This window comes from Bidens hawaiensis, unplaced genomic scaffold, assembly GCF_021521415.1.
Source record: "Bidens hawaiensis isolate Kalapana, Puna unplaced genomic scaffold, B.hawaiensis_p1.1 tig00001177_1, whole genome shotgun sequence".
Taxonomy (NCBI): Eukaryota; Viridiplantae; Streptophyta; class Magnoliopsida; order Asterales; family Asteraceae; genus Bidens; species Bidens hawaiensis.
In genome coordinates, this window is record NW_027491067.1 from 176,439 (window position 1) to 195,560 (window position 19,122).

General features: G+C 34.2%; 2 protein-coding genes and 2 pseudogenes across 2 annotated transcripts; 1 reads left to right on the forward strand and 3 right to left on the reverse strand.

The window, feature by feature from the left end:
* Positions 1-481: 481 nt before the first annotated feature.
* Positions 482-7,749, reverse strand: LOC143561680 (protein CTR9 homolog). Its single transcript, XM_077049691.1, has 24 exons — positions 7,512-7,749; positions 6,680-6,746; positions 6,397-6,591; positions 6,114-6,214; positions 5,790-5,843; positions 5,551-5,667; positions 5,367-5,430; positions 5,071-5,285; positions 4,863-4,947; positions 4,459-4,559; positions 4,274-4,366; positions 4,134-4,202; positions 3,725-3,817; positions 3,319-3,633; positions 3,079-3,159; positions 2,807-2,965; positions 2,605-2,700; positions 2,244-2,345; positions 2,038-2,145; positions 1,737-1,961; positions 1,384-1,650; positions 1,231-1,302; positions 847-1,134; positions 482-772 (listed from the first exon to the last, which is right to left on the reverse strand). The coding sequence occupies exons 1-24, from the start codon at positions 7,653-7,655 to the stop codon at positions 638-640; spliced, it is 3,246 nt and encodes a 1,081-aa protein (XP_076905806.1). The 5' UTR covers positions 7,656-7,749; the 3' UTR covers positions 482-637.
* Positions 7,750-9,451: 1,702 nt separating this feature from the next.
* On the reverse strand, positions 9,452-10,143 carry LOC143561520 (vacuolar protein sorting-associated protein 28 homolog 1 pseudogene; annotated as a pseudogene).
* Positions 10,144-12,815: 2,672 nt separating this feature from the next.
* LOC143561530 (uncharacterized) lies at positions 12,816-15,963 on the forward strand. The gene is made up of 11 exons (XM_077049594.1): positions 12,816-12,919; positions 13,065-13,141; positions 13,291-13,343; positions 13,977-14,043; positions 14,139-14,181; positions 14,488-14,544; positions 14,619-14,671; positions 14,983-15,043; positions 15,130-15,221; positions 15,337-15,573; positions 15,663-15,963. Exons 2-11 carry the CDS (start codon positions 13,103-13,105, stop codon positions 15,810-15,812), a joined length of 852 nt encoding a protein of 283 aa, XP_076905709.1. The 5' UTR covers positions 12,816-12,919; positions 13,065-13,102; the 3' UTR covers positions 15,813-15,963.
* Positions 15,964-16,578: 615 nt separating this feature from the next.
* LOC143561564 (stress-response A/B barrel domain-containing protein UP3 pseudogene) lies at positions 16,579-17,172 on the reverse strand (annotated as a pseudogene).
* Positions 17,173-19,122: the final 1,950 nt, after the last annotated feature.

A 19,122-nucleotide genomic window follows, 5' to 3' on the forward strand; every position in this document is an offset into this window, starting at 1 on the left:
AGTGGTCTATTTATGCCAACTCTTTTGACTACATATTTATAGGTTATTAAAAAATCAAGGTAATTTGGTGGTCCAAAACTGTCTGTCCTGCCAACATAGTTAATGCAAAATGACTGTAATACATACCTGACACCACACCTGCACACCACTCCAAGACAGACAACATATTCAATGTACCACCAAACTTCATAGATTAAGTACCTTGCTGATTGTCTTTCTAGTATACTACCTGCTAACAACTTGAGATTTATTATCAATGGTAGAAAACCAAAAAAAAAAAACTGGTTTTCTACCATTGATAATAATCTCAAGTTGTTAGCAGGTAGTATACTAGAAAGACAATCAGCAAGGTACTTAATCTGCATGTATCACTTTCATTATTAAAAAAAAAAAAAAAGAAACAATAACAAACAAACACATCATTGGATGAATATGACTGTCGAAATGGATTCGATTGGTAAGAAGTGCAAGACAAACTGACCAAGAACTAAATGTAAACTTTAAGCTTAACTTAACCCAGTGCATATCCACAACATACTTTCTAAAGTTACACAGATACAATAATTTTAGAGCTAAATTATGTTGGAATTCAAATGACTAGTAAACACGAACCTGACCTATTATTGTAATGAAAACTTCATATTTCTCCTTCACTAAGTTGCATATCAACAGAGTTGTCTTTAACGGGACTAGAACTGGGCGGCCTCTTTTCTGGCTTGTCATCTTCGGATTCTGACCATCCCCTTATTCTTCTTCCTGCTGAAGGTGCAGCCTTCACCGCACAAAGCAGAACAAATATAAGCAATGTTTGTGGTTGTGTGAGAGAGAGAGAGAGAGAGAGATTACCGGGTCATTATCAACATCAGAATCTTCAAGGCCAGCAGCTGCAAGTAGATCCTGCGGATCATCAGCATCATCATTGACCTGGTTATTGACTTGATTATCTGGTTCATAATAATTAGTGGTGGTGTTATCATCTTCATATTCATCTTGATCATCCGTCTGAGTCTCTGTTTTCTTGTCTCTCTTCCTCTTTTTGCTGCTACCTTTTCTTCTCCTTCTCTCACCCCCACCCTCCTCGTCTCCGCTTTGAGCCCTATCTTTTCGCTTTGACCCGCTACTCTTCCAGTGTTCCTGCACCAACAAGTTCACATTTTTTGCGACTTTTCAACAATTGCTGACATGACATCTTAATTTTGTCATTTCTATTTCAAATTGCAGATGACTAACCTTAATACGCTCTAGATGTTGTTCTTGTTGCATCACCTTCTTCAGCTCATCCTCTTGTTTTCGTTTTTCCAACTGTGTTTTCAACACAATATAAACATATACACAAATAATAATAAGTTTAATAAAGCATAATCCATAACTAAGTGAACTGACCTTGACTTTCTTTTGTTCTTCAGCCAGCCGACTCTCTTCCTCGCGTATTGCTGCTTGGCGAGCAAGTTCTAGTCTATGTCTATTTTGTTGATCTTCCAGCTCAGCAGCATCACAATGCACTTTCGCAGCCTCAAGCAAATGCTTGCAATATCCAACATGAGTTTCGATTTTCTTTTCATCAAATCCGTGAAATTGTAGATTTGAAGCTGCTGATAACTGACTAAATAGACGAACAGCATTCTTAAGCTCAGCAACCGTTGCACGCACCTATTAAAAAACATTTGGAATATTTCATGTTTATGAAAAACGAATGAGAATAAAAACTTTAAAAGATTATTATTTTGAGCAGTCACCTCATCGACGGTTCTTTTTGTTTTTTGTAACGTTGAAGCTGAGAATTTCTGCAGGGCGACACCTGTGTCGAATCTTAATGTGTAATTTGAAGGTGCCAAATGGATGGCTTTCAGTAAAGTCTTTTTACAGTCTTGCCACTGTTCAGCTTCATAATGTGTGCGGGCTAGATACAGAAGGATTTGATTGTCCGTGTTGTAATAAAACTTGCGCAGACAATTTTGGTACTGCAAAAAAGAACTAAATTTATTAACATCAAATAATAACAAGAAAATAAAATGCAGAGTAAAGTGTGTAGGGTACCATTTTAATGGCCAATGGAAAGGTGCCTTGAGCAAAATGAACATGTGCCAAATTTATCCACACATCTGGCATCTGGACAAAAACACTTCCACTTGCAGCTTCTTGAACCTAAAATTTTCAATTTTCAAAGAAAAAATGAATAAAAAAACAATAAACTAAGTAACGAATTTAGTCTATTACAAAGTATTTGTAAAAACTAAGCTAACCTGTGTAAAAAGCTCCTTTGCAATATCAAATTGACCTTTTTCAGCCAACACCACACCAGCACCATTGGCAGCATACATATTAGCTGGATGCTCTACCAAAACCTGAAAGTTGATAAATCACAATGACCTTTATTATAATTACATATACGCTATATAACTAAAATGACAAATAAGATGCCATGTCAGCAATTTTGGGGAAATCGGCAAAAAGGTGACTTGTTACTAACTGTACAGGTCACTCACTGCTACAATTGGTAACAAAATGCAACTTTCTTGCTAATATCATTGATAAAAATGTAGTTATTTTATGCATAACTGAAAGCCGGTTGATAAAATCAGGAAAAAGTATAAGCTATCAAACCTTTGTGTATAATTCTTTTGCTTTTTCCAGATGAGTTGCTTCCAACTTAGGAGCTCTTTTCTCAGATCTGATTGCTGCAAAGTAGTTCCAGTTCCCCTAAATCCAACACACATTTAACATGATTTATTAGTCTAAAACTCTGCACATGATTAAAGCAGCTGTCGTAAAACTAATTCAATATATGTTTCTGAAAAATAATTACCAAACAAAGAGTAGCATAAGAATCTTTTCCATTAGATGCATCTTTTGCTGCACGAAAGGTATCTTTTGCCTTGAGCCAGTCATCATTTTTAAGCTCTAAGTAACCCAGCATGCATAATGCGTCCGGGTTTTTGTCATCAACTTGCAGTGCATCATGAATCTAGAATTTAATAAAAAAAAAAGGAAAACAAAATCAAATTGTTGACATTTAGACACAAAATGAAGATAATAAAATAAAAATGTAAACAAAGATGTTAAGGAAAGGTTAAGAACCAATTCAATGCTTAATGAAACATTATTCCGTGATTTAGCAATAGCAGCAAGCCTTAAGTAAGCATCTACATACTCTGGAAACTGAGACCCAAAAAAAGTGAAGATGCTAAAAATATATACATCAATCCATTCAATATGAAAAATATTTATAATAATTAGCAAAACTAGCATAACTGCCTTTCAATGTTACGTTCTTCATCAGAAGACGAAATAAGATCAAATTAATGCTCATAAAATTACCTTAAACAAGATCAAATGGTACAATAAGCTAGCGGTCTCGGTTTTATGCAACTGCTCAAACAGTCTAGCAAGGTTGGACAATGTTGTAACCTTATCCCATGGTATATCCACAGAAATGCCATTTTTCTCAAGATTATGAAACAATTGTGTATCCTTATACTTTCGAGCAGCTAAACTGGAATCAATTGGTTGATATAGTGTGTTTCTAATAGGGTCAGAGAGTGAACCACCAATAGAGTCAGATTGTGGTTCAGTATCTATTAATTTGAGCCATATTCCATCACCAAGTGCTTCTTTAAAAGTTTGTAAGGCAAGCTGACAAAAAACACATGACATCAAGATATTTTAATTGCACTCTTAAAATAAACTCAAAATAGACGAACATAAGAAGGGGGGACAAACAAACCTCAAATTCTCCTTTTTCGAAATGGAGAACACCAATATTGTTGAGAAGCTCGATGGATACTTCTTCATTTGCCTTCTTTAAAAGATTACGTGCCTATCAGAAGAAATAAGAAAATCAAGTTTTAAACCAGTGATGTAAAATATGGATATCCATGATAAAAGCAATACTTATGTAGAATTTTAAACTTGACTAATAACTAACTTGAAAACAAGATAATGATGAAACTAGTGAACTACAATATATAGAAAACAAACTACAGAAAAACCATTTACTCTCAAAACCTTAGAAAACAGCAGCGAATTTAAATCATGGTGGTCTGATAACAAACCATAAGTCGAACTAAAAAGGATGCAGCACAGTAATGATATTGCAACGATACAGGAAAAAAATAAGGATAGTGGTTTCATACGCTTTTAAATGCATCTAAAGCGGCTCCAGAGTCGCTTGAAATCAATAATTCTCCAAGATCAAGAAAGCCCTGCACCATAGTTAGCCAAATGAAAAAAACTGCAAGTAACATAACCTCAGGATAGCGGTAACTAACATCACCTCGGGATCTCGAGGATCAATTCTGGTGGCTTTCTTCAAAGCTTCATGAGCCTTAGTAGTCTGGTTAAGCTGAAGATAAATGTGAGCAACAGCCTGTATCAAAGAAGTCCAAATTCAGTAAACTAAAATGTTGTAGAGAGTGGGATATTTTGTGGGACTTATAGCAAACTCGCTTTGTCACTTGCCTTTAATGTCTCAGAATTCTCAGGATAAACTTCCAAGACTTTCTCAAAATTTGATAGAGAGCTTTTGAAGTCTCCCAATTTTAGTTGTACTTGTCCCAGACCTGTTTTGATATACAGATGTAAGATGTTCATCCTATATATTTTGGAACCATTACCAATTAATAAGAAAATATAGTGTATGACTTGCGTCTAAACTCTAAACATTTCTAAACCATAGTTCTACCAAAAACAATAAGTACCCTATGAAGACTATGCAAATGAGAGCTAACAGAAAGCATAATGAACGAATATGTCAGAAAAGAAAAGGTTAGATGAAACATTTTGCTCCTAAGCAAAAATGGGACAAAGAATCATGAGTGTAACTTAAAAAGTAAAATCTAAATTTGTGAGATTACTTAACGAACCATAAAAAGGTAAAATGAACTCTTGTGGCTTATTGACTTCCTTTACAGATGCCATGTAGTATAGTCCAGCCTTTTCATAATCACCCTGCATTCCAGGAAAAAAAGAACCAAAGCTTATTTTGAAAGTTTGGACATGTGATTAATACTTAGCACCTTGTAAGATTTGAATAGCTACGAGATGCAAATGAATGACAAAAATTGACCAAACCTTGGTATGATATGACCGTGCGAGGTTATAATAAGAATGTGCCCTTGTTGAGCCATGAGTAGTAGCAGCAAGAGCTGTTTCAGTCAGCTGCTCAACTAGAAAATGTTGACCAGTGAAAAAGAAATGATTTGCCAGATAATTTAGTGCCGTTGCACAGTACGGATAAATATCAAAGGCTCTTCGCATCTTTTCCATTGCCCCTCTAATGCCAGAAGCTAAACCAACAACATGACAGTTAGACAAAAAATAATTAACAAACTAAATAAATTTTACTGCATCAACAAGGTAAGGCCAACCTTCATTGGATTGTAAATCCACAATTCCAAGTGCCACAAGTGCCTCAACATTTTCTGGATCCAACTGCAGTTAAAAAGTAATTAGCAATAATTAGACATTAAAAACAGATGCTGTATAAGGAACAATGACGTGTAAAAAGTGCTTATTATTATTATTATTTATTTATTTATTGGTATGACTTACCTGCAGCACACGTTCAAATGCTTGTTTGGCCCTCCCAAACTGACCTAATTTGTAGCGACAGAGACCTATGCCGAGTCGTACGGCTGCAGGACATCCAGGATAGACTTGCAGGACCCTCTTTCAAAGGGATTGCAAAAAATTAGAATAACATAATTAAAACCTAGTGGGGTACATAAGTGTAGCATATTGTTATAAATCAAGAGAATCAAATGAAAAACCATGCAAGGTAGTAAAAGAACCTTGTACATCTCCAAAGAATTGGAGTATTTCCCACGGTTGAATTCAACACAAGCCTGCATTAATCCAAGCTATGTGATCAGTTTATAGCTAAAAAAAGCTAAATTTTTGGTTGATAAGCATCATAAAAAGCATTAAATAAATAGGCATATGACACTTCTCAAAACTTGAAAGAACTATTGGAACTTGTGATCAAAAATCAGATAAGAATTTGACTCGCTCTAACATTGTCAACGCAGTTCATATAACTTTGTACTTCTTTCTACGATACAAACTCAATGAACACACCAGCATTCAATTTAAGAAGAAAAGTAATTTGAATATACCTGACCAAGAAGAGCAGGAATATTATCTCGGTCTCCATCTAACACAATCTTGAATGCAGCAAAAGCCTGATCCACATCACCCTTTCCAAGTAAAAGTTGGCCTGTAACCAAATGTATACCATAACTACAACTTTTATGGGATCCAGTGCATTAATGCATATAGAAGAACCTAATTGGTCTATTAACTCTTATGTTTCATCAGTAAGTTGTCACCAACTGAAAATGTGTACTCCTGTATGGTTGGCTTAAACTGATATGTGCCACAGAAAGCTCAGTATGTTACCTTTGCCAATCCAAGTAGAAGGCTCATGCATATCAATTCTAGAAGCTTTGTTGTAGTACTGAGTTGCCAAAATGAAATGTTCTTCCTTCTCTCTTTGTTTTGTCTCGATTTTCCCAAGGTGGCTATAATAGGCCCCTAGAGCATTTAAGATGGCAATTCTTTCATATCTAACATCAGCATAATACTCATCAATCTCTGCAGAGCAAACAGATCACAATGACACCATTCAAAAGTTTGACAAATTATTTTTACAGTAACATATCATTAAGGTAACATTATATACCAGGACTGGATCCTTCTTCCAGAATTTGGCGGAACTGCTCGATCTTTCCTTGCTTAAAGTACTCCCTCTGCACCAAATCAATATATTTAAAACTAGCAACTGGTAACATGCAAAGTCACGATTCATTATGTAAACCTATTTTTTATATCCTAATTCCTACATGAATTGCCTTCTTGAATAAGCGTGTTGACAGTTCTGAACCCTATGTTGTCACAAACCCTTCAAGCATGCGCCTAGGCCCTCAAGCATGGCAAGGTGCAGGGAAAGCACCTCACTGCCATTCAGGAAATCCCTCAACCTTTGAGTGAGACTCTATCCAAGTCCTAAATATTCTGGTCTGAAACCATCCTAGACTAGGCGTTAAACATGTCTAAAACCCCTAAACATAGTGTTTTATACTACATGCCTTGCTTATCTCGAGCCCCCCGCTTTTTAATCGCCATGAGCCTTTAACAACTATGTCTAAACCTACCCTACCAAAATTTTAAGACCTAAAACAACTCTTATTAGGGCTTTTCTTTTCCAATTTCAAATTACATTCAAAATGAAGCCCTATGAGCTCCACAGTGTTAATACATAACTGTGTAATGTGACATGTAATAGTATGAACTTATGTAATCCTCTAATTCAATCACACACGTGATTCCCATAGCCTAAATCCACATAAGGTGAGACTTGAATGTTTGACCTATTAACAATTTCAAATTAAACTCTATGTACAAACTCTAATTGAATCAAACACATGATTATGATTAATTCTCCTAACTTAACCTAGATCCACATCACTAAACCAGATAGAATACAATTGCATTAGAATTACAGAATAACTAACCGCGATAATGAGCCAGAGATCGAGAGGAGCTTGCTCGGCCTTAAGGATGTCAAGGATATCAGTTGCATCTCGAGGAAGCTGGTCCAAAGCCACTCGTACTTCCTCCTCTGAATTCTGTACCGGAATATAAACACACGCCGCCATTACCACCTTAATTGATTACTATTAGGGTTTCGATTGCTCGTCTCGTCGGAAGGAACCAATTTGTATTTGTATATACGAATGAAGAAGAAAGAATTAGGAAGGATTTTAGAACAGGTTTAACGATAATAATAATTTAGGGATTATTAGGAGTTTATATATATTTTGAGTAGGGTGCAGCGCGTTGTACACGGAACCTCTTCAGCTTCTAGGTCCCAAAGCTTCGTTTTTAGCAGGATTGGCTTTGCTGTTCAAAAGGGGGTTGCGGCGCAGCTTGTTGCCCGTTTGCCTGCCACTTTATTGTAATCGTTTTATAGTAAATTATATAAAACTTCGATTTATATATATTGAAACTTTGAGTGGTAACCTTTCCTTTTTTTGTGTTTTAACTTTTAAATTTTATTTTATTTTAAATAGCTATGGCAATTCGGGTTCGATGACATGTCTATACCTCATATGGAATTTCAACTGTTTATCGTTAGTTTGACGCTCTAGAATAGCTTTACATGTGTTGTTAGTTTGACGGTCTAGAATAGCTTTACATGTGTCGTTAGTTTTACGTTTGTTCGTCTTCAGCTTTCAACCGTCAACCGCCACCTTCTCATACCCGTTTTTATTTTTATTTTTGGAATGTATCATCTTATTTATAACTTGCATCTGGATTGTAATGACAAAAGTTTTAAAGTTACTAATTGTATTTAATGGCTTTAGTATATGTAAGAATTTCATAAATTTGGACGGTGAATTTGATATTAGTTTTTCGAATTAGATTAATATAATGTTATGTAGGGTTTTGTGTGTATATATGAAATTACGCAAAATAAACAGTTTTATATATAGTCGTAATGACAATGAAGGTGGTGGTGTAGTTGGAAGAGATATTCTCGATCTTTTAGTTAGATTTGTGACTTGTTTTGAAGGTATGTTGAATTTATTACTTCAAGGAATTCAAGAAAATTTACAATGAACTTCACTCTCTAACTCCACTCAACACCCGAAAGGTTGATTGTGGTCAATGGGTTTGCACATGTAAGATGAGTTATATGACTCTTTTTCGTTTTAAATGTTTTTGGATGAAATAGACCCCAAGAATAAATGGTTTTAAAAGCGTATGATGAATATTTAAGTTAATGTGCATGAGTTGATTGATTTAACGAATGTTGATGTTTTGAAGTGTCATGCTTATTGCTTGATTGCATGTGATGTGATGCATATGATCGAATGTTTGCTTATGCGTTTTGTCTTCAAACTAGGTTGATTATGATCAATGTGAACAACGAACATGTCAAAGTGTTCTAACTCATGTGTCAGATCACACTGGTGGTGAACAGTGTGGGCAAATATGTTTTTTGTAAGTTTGAATATGATGAAAGTATGTTTATGAAATGTTTAAAACTTAAGGGCATAATTGACTTGTTTTAATATGCATTCGGGGTGTAATGTCTCGAGTAGCAAAAGACAGGGTCTAGCGTGATCGGTGGCATTCGTTGGCTATTTTACGAGAGATAGATGATCACATAGGTTTCGGTTGGGCGAACATGAACTTCGGGTTTGACTTTAGACAAGTTCGAGAGATTATTTTCTTAGTAAATATACAATCATAATAGCTTTACTGTTACAAGGAGAATCATATCTTACAACCAAAAATATATATTATATGCATAACATAGATAAATGTCAAACTCAAAAGACTTCACATTAGTAAAATAAATATCATCTATCCTTACAAACATTCACAAACAGCCCCTATATCAATCAAGACATACTCCATAGCCAGTATTTCAAACACAATCAAACCAAACCAATTACTGTGATATTTTTCTCTTAAAAAGATTACCTCAAACTCAACCACACGTCAGAATCAAGCTCCAGTTGTCGGCAACGCAGCCATAAACGAATTATAAGACGATTCCAGGTCAAAATGAAGCTGCCTAGCCTGCTGCTCGGTCAACTCATCTGCAGCCCCCATCTTCGCCAGCCGCCCAATCCACTCCTTCATCTTAGTCTTCCCTTCAAAATCCGAGGGCAAAATCGACAATTTGTTTAACGAACCAGACAAATCAGAAAGCAAAGGGAAAACTTGATCAACTGCAGTCATGTTCAGCTTCAACGAATCCATTGCAGTAATGAAATTTTGCACGCATTCCGCCACAATCGCAGCAGATGTCACCCCAGAGGCGGCTGCCGCCGCCCTGTGCTCCACCGTAGCAGGCACACCGGAGATCAACAGGCGGTTGATTGCCGCCAGGCAGTCCATTTTGTAAGTATCATGAAACCTTTCAATACTGGGGACAATATCTTTTAGTGTTGATGACAATGTTTTAAAATGTGCTATGAGTTTTTGACACTCGGTTTCATAATCAGCTGATGAGATAATATCTCGAACGTACGCCTTTTCGAGCTTTTCTGTAGCCTTGATGATGGCGTACAGCTCCGCGAAATTGTCGTACATTTCCCTCTCACGTTTATCACTCCATAGTTTGACTTCCATCGTGTACTAGTCAACCTAAAACATGTACACACACACCATTTATATAAGATTAAACTTACATGAACAATGCAAAATAGCAAACCATCTAAATATATATTGTGTTATAAAGAAACTAATGTGGCCTTTATGCTAATCAAACGTTATAGAACACATGAATCAAGCATGTCTTCTTCTGAACTGGCTTTGTTTTCTTATTAATCATATAAAAATTCTATGAATCCTAGGAAAACAGGTATGGGTCATTTAAAAGAATGTCATTTTGGTTCGGGTTAAAAACGGGTATGGTTGAAACGGGTACTTTAGAAAAGTGAAGAATATGGTAATCAAATATTAGAAATCAGTTTCTATAATAACTAGGTGTATTGGTTTTTATGAATCCCAACTATCATCTTTTGGTCGTTGTGGTCCCATCTTTTAACGTATCTGTTCCCAACTGTACGCGACTGACATAATTCTAAAGCCATTAGTTGCGGGTAGCCAGAAAAACGTTTTTGGTTGGAAAAGTCACAATATTTGGGGAAAATAAAAACCAATATACCTAATAACTAAAATAATGAATTATAAAGAAGCTACTGTAACTAGAATCATCAATTAATATATATCCATTGTTTGCTGCATCAAAAAGCAAAAAACAGTAAATAGTTATAATAAGCAATCAAAATCAAGTTGTACAATCTAGACGCAATTAGCCTAAAAGCTCTCAGCTGATGATTGAAGGAGGCAATTGAAATCAAAATTAGAACGGTCAACAAGACCCATAGATAGTTATAAAGAATCATTAATAATAATATTAACTTGCTGAATCATCGTAATTGATAATCAAAAAGGAGGTGATAACAAAATTGCGATAACAAATTAAAAAGAGAATAGTTACTTACGTAAGGGGCAAACAAATACAAAGTGTTCACCGATCAGATCTCAACTGGTTGATTGATATTTGAGACAAAACCTATGGAGAACGTATCAACCAACGCAAGCACGCGTTCCTCTTTGACCCTACCAAAAACTAAAGGAAAACGCTAATGATTTATTTATTGATATCCAAACTACATATTACGATGGCCTCAAAAACAAAATAGTCGTTCTAGAAAAAAGAAAAAAACTAACGACTACATTGATTTTTATTATATCTCAAATTATATTTACTAGTCTTTCAAAAATATGACTTTCACTATCAGTCTTTTATTTGGATTTTGGTTTTAGTTTTAGTCATTTAGTTACTAACGACCATCCAATAAGAGCTCAATTAATTCTTCGTTTTGTAATTTACGTTTTGGTTCTACGAACCGATGTAGAAATCTCATGTCGCTGCTGATGTCCAACGCTAACTGGAGAACGGATTTTGACTTTTTATCAATGTCGAATAGTTGATGAATCATGAAATCGACATCGGTATATTTTTATTAGGAGTTAAGTATTAGCAAACATAAGATTTATGGGATAAGTTGTGTATGTTGGGTGTCTTAGCGGTTGAATCGAGAAAGGTGTTAGGTTATATTTTCCATTTCAATACAATTGCTAATATTCATTAATTTTTATCTTCTAACTTAAAATGTTGACCGGTAGGATTAGTGTTAGCACTAGAATAAATATTGAGGGTGTTGATTGATGATTGGATTGGTTGATTTAAGACGAGCTAGATCTTAAAGGCATATTCTAAAGAAAAAAATGGTGAAACTTTAAGGACGTCTTGTGAAACTTTGACCGGAGTATATTCTAGTGATGATGTGATGATGTTTAAATAAAAGACCTAATCTCAAAGTTTCATTCTCTCGTCGCTCAGTTTGTTTTGACGATTATCGTTTTCAATAATCAAGATAATTTTGTTTTTTAATATAGGATTAGAAAATTAGTTGTATGACTTTTTATTTAGATCTTCAACATCTATACAGAGATTTTGTAATCGTTACTGAGTACTGTGTGTTGTGTTGTGACTTTGAATTCTAATGTTGTTATTGTAAATCTAAATTATAACGAATCTTTCATTTAGATGTTGTTTAGACACTCTCCTAGAAAAGCAGGGGGAGGGGGTGGCTTCATGTTTTTTACAACTCCACAACCAACAATGCATCATAACACATTGATCCCATGATTGAGAAACCCTTTGGCGATATTAACTAATATATGTACAGTTTTACACCATTAATATATAATAGAAAACCGGACTAAATATACAAAAATATAAAACATATAATATCTTATTAATTGGCACTTTTTAGCTATCAATAACGAAATCTTCATTTATGTTTATTACTACCCACACATAAATTTTATTATACATTAGCTGTCAACAAAACACGTTGAAATTAAATCCACGTTTACATCATAACATAACTCACCTAAAAGTTTCAAACGATTTGTATCAGTTAAAATGCATCATAATTCGATAACTGGTTAACCATCACAGGCAATTAATTAACTTATGGTATATCGTTGTCACATAAACCATTAGCAAACCCACAGTGAAAGAATGGGGACGAAAAACCGCCCTCCGATAAAAAAAATAAGTTAGTGTTATATACACGCTAAAATCTCGACCGTCCTCTTCAGATACATGGACGAAAACGCAAAAGTTAAAACCGAGTGGATAAAAAGAGACGTAATAAAATATGCAGGGAGTAGTATTGTAAGTTGGGCATGTAACGAATTTGGGAATTTTACCGCTATAAATCCTCCGATGATAATATTAATATCATCCTCAGCCGCCACCACCACCACCTTCGATCACTTCCGTCACCGGAAACCGCCCATCAGCTCGCCGGCAATCACGGAGTAAGTAATCAAACATAACTCTTTATCATTCATTCATCATTTAAGTTTTTTAAATATTCAAACAGATCAAGTTTCGATTGGTTTTACATATATACATACATACTGATTATTATTATTATTGTTATTATTATTATTGTTATTATTATTAGTTTGTTTGATTAATAGGATTCAGTTGAAGTTGTTGCCAATGATGAATGATGAGAAGAAGCCTATCCAAAGAAGAAAGGTCTCTTCTACTCTTCATACTTATTATTATTATTATTATTATTATTATTATTATTATTATTATTATTTAAAACTTAATAAGCTTTTTATTGGAATGCAAATGCATTCAACATGTTATATGATTGCTAACTGTTTGGTTTTGATATATAGTTTATGCCGAAAGCACCTCCTCGCAGAGACCAAAAGCTAGTTTTACCTAAACAGTGAGTTATGATTTTATAATATCAATGCCTAGGGTTTTCTGTGTTGTATCATATTTATATATGATGATTACTAGGGCTGTTATCGGGCAAGTGAACGGTTCACGAACACATAACACATTACACGAGTGTCAATGTTTCGATCCGGCTACCAAGTTTTTGTTGGTGGTTTGTTAGCGTTCATATTTAAATCACATAGTAATCATGTATATTTTTTGTTAATAGTTTATAATGTTGCTTAAATTGTAAATGATAAGATGATTAGAAATTAAAGTCGTTAAAAATAAAAAAAAACTTTAATGGAACAAGCATTAACGAACAATCGAACATAAACAGAAGTAACCGAATGTAAACAAGCACGCTCTCGAACGTTCTGATGTTCACGAACACAATTAAACAAAAATGGCCTTTGTTCGTGTTCGTTCACTTAGGTGATTAAACGAAACTCCATGTTCATGCTCATTCATTTATTATACGAACGAACATAAACGAACTCCCTGTTTGTCAAATGCTTGGTTCATTTACAGCCCTAATGGTTATTTATTTTATAGCAATAAAACTCCATATCTAGTTGAGTGATTTCAATCATACGTATAGAAAAGGCTTACTCAATTGTCAAATACATTGTTTGTATAGGGAGAAGGTTGAGGAGATCGATGAGGATGACAAGAAGGTTCAACAACTGTTGATGAAACGTCTCAGTGTATGTCCTTTATTTGAGTTCAAACTGTACTCGTGCTATTTTTTCAACAGTTTCCGTTCCATTTGTTTAAGCAATATGTTTCTGTTCATTTGCAGGAAAATGCTAAAAAGCCGAAATTTATAAAACCTGAAGTTACGGGTAACATTCTCTTTTTTACTCTCGCTTTTGGTGTTTATAGCTTATAAGAAAGTTAAGTTAAAACAATTGTATAAGTTCATTGTGATGCTATCATTTTTGTTTCTCAATGCAGCTAGTAGTTAATGGCAGTATATCCTTATTTCATTCTGATTTATGAACCTGGCAATATAAGCTTATTTTATTATTCTTATTTCATTCTGCTTATTAAAACTGTTTATCTACTTATTGTTATGTTATTGCTTGTCCAAACTGCTTATCTGCTATAAGCAGTACTAATATAAGTCTTTCTATGTACCATGATCACAGCCCCACAGCCACGGGTTTCGTCATTTAGTTTTGGTCCTGCTGGTCTCAAATCTGAAGGTAATTAATTCATTCTTCCATCTACCATTTTAACCATTAGTATAGTTTCCAATCACCAAACATGTTTTATCCAGGTGGTGATGCTGCCATGTCGAACACGGGAATAAAGGATTACAAGGATCCATGGGTTGGTGAAATACAAATCTACTTTTATGTTTCTGAAAATTGCTAATGTCTTAGAATAGCAACACACTTAGGCTAGTGGTCCGTTTTGATAATCACGCTTAATAATGTCCCAACCGAAGTTATGCCTTTTTTAGATGGATAATTTGATCACCTGATGAATGGTTTCTTGCTTATGTGGCTTATCACCAATTTACCAAATGAATTTCATTTTTAATACGGATAATTGCCAAACTCGCCCTTACAAAACTGCTTTCTTTCTAATATCTTAATGCTTCATATTTTCATGTTTTTCTTTTCTGAACTATAATGCAGGATTATAACAAGTACTATCCTGTTACTCTACCTATAAGGGTGCCATACTCAGGAAATCCCGGTATGATTCTCGTTTTTCATTTGCATACTAGATTATATAACTTATAACTTATAACTAATTATAATAATTTCTTGTAACACTGGTAGAGCTTCTTAAAGAACAAGAATTCAAGAATGATTCAGAAACCACAATTCACAACGAGTCATCTTCAAATGCAGTGGAAGAACTCGGTTTAATGGTTAGTTATTTTTAAGTCGTGAGCTTGACACATTAAACTGCGCCAAATTAAATAACGAATAAATTTTTGTTCATAATTCATACATGAAACATGTAAGATTGTTGTACCGTTTCAGAATGAAGACTTGGAAAAGAAACTGTTTTTCGTACAACTGCCACCAACATTGCCCTTACCAAAGCACTATGTGAAGCCAGAGGATAGTGGGACCACTTTGAGCTCAAGACCGGACAAAGGTACAGAACCACTTCCAAAAGGTTCCAGTTTGAGTGAACTTCCTGCAGGGTTAATGGGTAAAATGTTGGTGTACAAGAGTGGTGCTGTAAAGCTCAAATTAGGCGACCATTTGTATGATGTGAGTGCTTATCAAAAGTTTTAAAAATAACTATTTTATGTTTGAACACAATATATGTAGCCTGAATCAAATGATTGAATCCAATGCAGGTTACTGGAGGACTAGACTGTAGTTTTGCTCAGGATGTCGTTGCCATTCACACCGAAGAGAAAAGTTGTTGCAATATTGGAGAACTGAATAAGCGTGCCATTATTACCCCAGACATCGACTCCATCCTAGACGGCCTTAACGACTTGTGATTTCTATATATTTTCGCTATGCATTTTTTTCTTCTACACATGATGAAATTTTGACTCGATTTGTACGAACTCGTGTAGTGTACTGCACATTTTTTTGCTATAAGTTGATCAACAGTTACTGGATTGAGAACTGTAAAAGAGACTGGTATAATATTATATATGAAAGCTATGTTTACAATCTAGAGGTAACCCTCAATATATAGGAAATTAAGCGTGTGTGGTGCTGTTCGGTGCGGTTTTTGGTTAAAACCAAACTGAAAACCAAAACTTTGGTTTTTGTAGTATTTGAAACCGTTCGGTTTCGGTTTTCATTTTGGTTTCGGTTTTTTCAGTTTTTGCCATTTGATCTTGAAAATTTTAGGTCAAAAGAAAGTTTTCAATAAATAATCATTTTAGGTATAAATAATTTTGTCAATTGTTAAATAATAGAATATTAAACATTTTATCAAAATATTTGAGTTACATGTTTATTAAATTCTTATAAATTACTTAAGATAAAATATAAAAAACCAAAAATTTAGGAATTCGGTTCGGTTTTTTTCGGTTTTTATTATATGCAAAACCAAAACCGAACCGTTAGTTCGGTTTTTACAAAAACATAAAACCAACCGTCGGTCTTTGTTCCGGTTCGGTTTTTTCGGTTTCTTGCAATCCCCTGTAGGAAACTGGTAAAGTTTAACTTGTGCATCATACACAGAACATTTAAGATATGATATCATATCATTATGTAATCAAACATTCATCATACAGACAAGCTATCAGTGTTTTAGGACGGAACTACATAATCAACCACCATCTCGCTCTCTATAAAATCCTTCACTTTCGATGTATTTGCCACGTCTGCAGCTGAATCCAAAGCCTCCAAATCAGGAAAAACATTGATCATACCAATCGAATACCCCTTCGCCATAACACGAGAGATATCCTCACCAACACTCACATCGTCACTCGTTTTAAGCTCGCCTATAATTCCTTCAACTAACTTACCTTTCTCATTTTCAATCAAATCCTCCTTTAACTTCAACAACGTAACTCTCATCAACGATCCTGGCTTCATCGGATCGCTTATACCATTTGATATCCAGTCAACAACCATAGCATCATCAATCAATGGTTGTGTGTTCTTGGCAACCTTCATGTGCTCTGGATGATAGTTGTAGACTTGCAGATCATCATTTGAACTAAACCGCCCGTAAACCATGTGACTGAAGTTAAGTGAAGTAGATGTGCATCGGATGAGTGGTCCAGCCCTTAAGTGCACTGCAAGGTTGAGTGAAGTCAATCCGTTTATTATGGTTGCGACTTTAGTAGACTCAACGTCGGGTTTGACGTTGAGGAGGACGACGTGATCGATAGACATTCCGATCGCTGTGTGGACCGTGGAGAATGGAGGTGACTCCGGTAACAGTTAGGTGGAGGCTATGTGGTGTGCAACTGCTCTGGAGTCTGGATAACGAATTTAACGAACATGGACAAAAGTCAAGTCAAAATGTTATTTTGGGCCTATTGGGCTACTATATCTTATTATCTAAAGAAAAGTTTCTTCTTATAGTACCACATCTCAACTCTCCATTCTTTACTTAGATGGTTAACGTACTGGGCTGGCCTAGCCCTTATTAGGCCCACCCTATAAATTATCAACAATTCTAAATACCTTATCCAAATTTTGGTTATAGAATATAAAATAATTAACTATATATAAACAAATTTAAGAAAACATAACTTTTATAGGGTGCTTAACATACTTTTTTGTTTTTCTTTCTTTTACTGTAAAAGATCTTAGCAACTTTTTGCACATTAAAAACCAACATAGGTATATTTATTTTTCTTGTGAAAGTCATTTGACAATATTTTGTACATAAAAAAATGAAAGCATACTTAATGTTATTATCATAAAAGTCCCTTGAAGCATTACATTTAAAAAATATTAAAAATCTCATAATTATGATTGAATGGAATAAAAAAACATTATTTGAAAATTTAAAATATAATAACGATAAAAAATCATTTTTTATAACTTTTTAAAAATTTTAAATTTATACAAACCAATTTATATGTTTTTGTTTTTTTATATTATTTTGAATTACGTCATCCAGGTTTTTTTTCACTCCTCGGTTTTTCTTCTTCATTTCTCGATTTTCATAATAGCTTTGAGAGATGGTATTTTTACATAATGGGGTATGTTTGTTATTCTTTATGATTTGCATTCAAACCTTTTTTTTCTGCTACCAACCAACACAAATTAATAAGTAATGCATTCTCATATGATAACTATACTAGACAAATAAATGTTATGATTTCATTCTCGTTATGTTCCCTCATTATCGGTAGTCTTCCATCCATTCAATTACCTCATGACTGATACCATACAAATTACAAACTCTTAATTACTAGATTTATTCCTCCACATTGGTCTCATTTTCAACAATTGAGTGGATATTCTTCCCGCTAAGTCTTCAAATAAAACACAAACAATATCTCATTTTCACAAAAAGATTCTTTGGATTGTCACCACCAGCTATCAACACCAAAAAACCATTATTTTGCATAATACAATTCAAGTTTAGAAGAATATTCAGATAAAGTATAACGTCAAATACCCCGAAAAAATCTTTGTATTAAAGAAATTCTAAGATTCCAGTTGGTGGTCCTACTTAGCCGATTAGGTTTCTTCAATTATTGTACGTAAACATTTGGATAGGATCAAAATACAAAGAGAGAGAAAACTATATAAATGATATTATTATTTTTTGTTTAATTAGTTATGGTTTTATAAATGTCAAGATTATGTATCCGTAGATACATTATCTACCTAACGTTGGTGTATCACAAAAATGCTTTAAAAATGTGCAAACATGATTTTTCACTTTATTTTATGTAAGTGGGCTAGCTTTGTATATTTTTGACCTGTATTGTTGGGATAATTTTGTGATTAATAACCTAGATTATCTTATAGTCGTATACACTTTTATATTTAAATTATTTGGTGGTTTTTCAAACTAATTAGCCGGACAAACAGACAATACAAGATCGAGTATGTAATTTTGGTGAATTCAATAACCAAAGATGAGAGTGTATTCAACCAAACGAACGGGGTGACCTTTGTCGGTTACCATTTTGAATTTCATTAAAACCCCATTTACTTTGACTTATGTTTTATGTGTGACAAAATCCGATTTATTGATGAATTTTCTATATAACTTAATAAAACATGTACCCTACTCATCCTGACTTACTTAATATATATTATGATAATATTGGTCGACGAGTTAATACAAATATACAATTACACTAAAAAATCTACCACGTT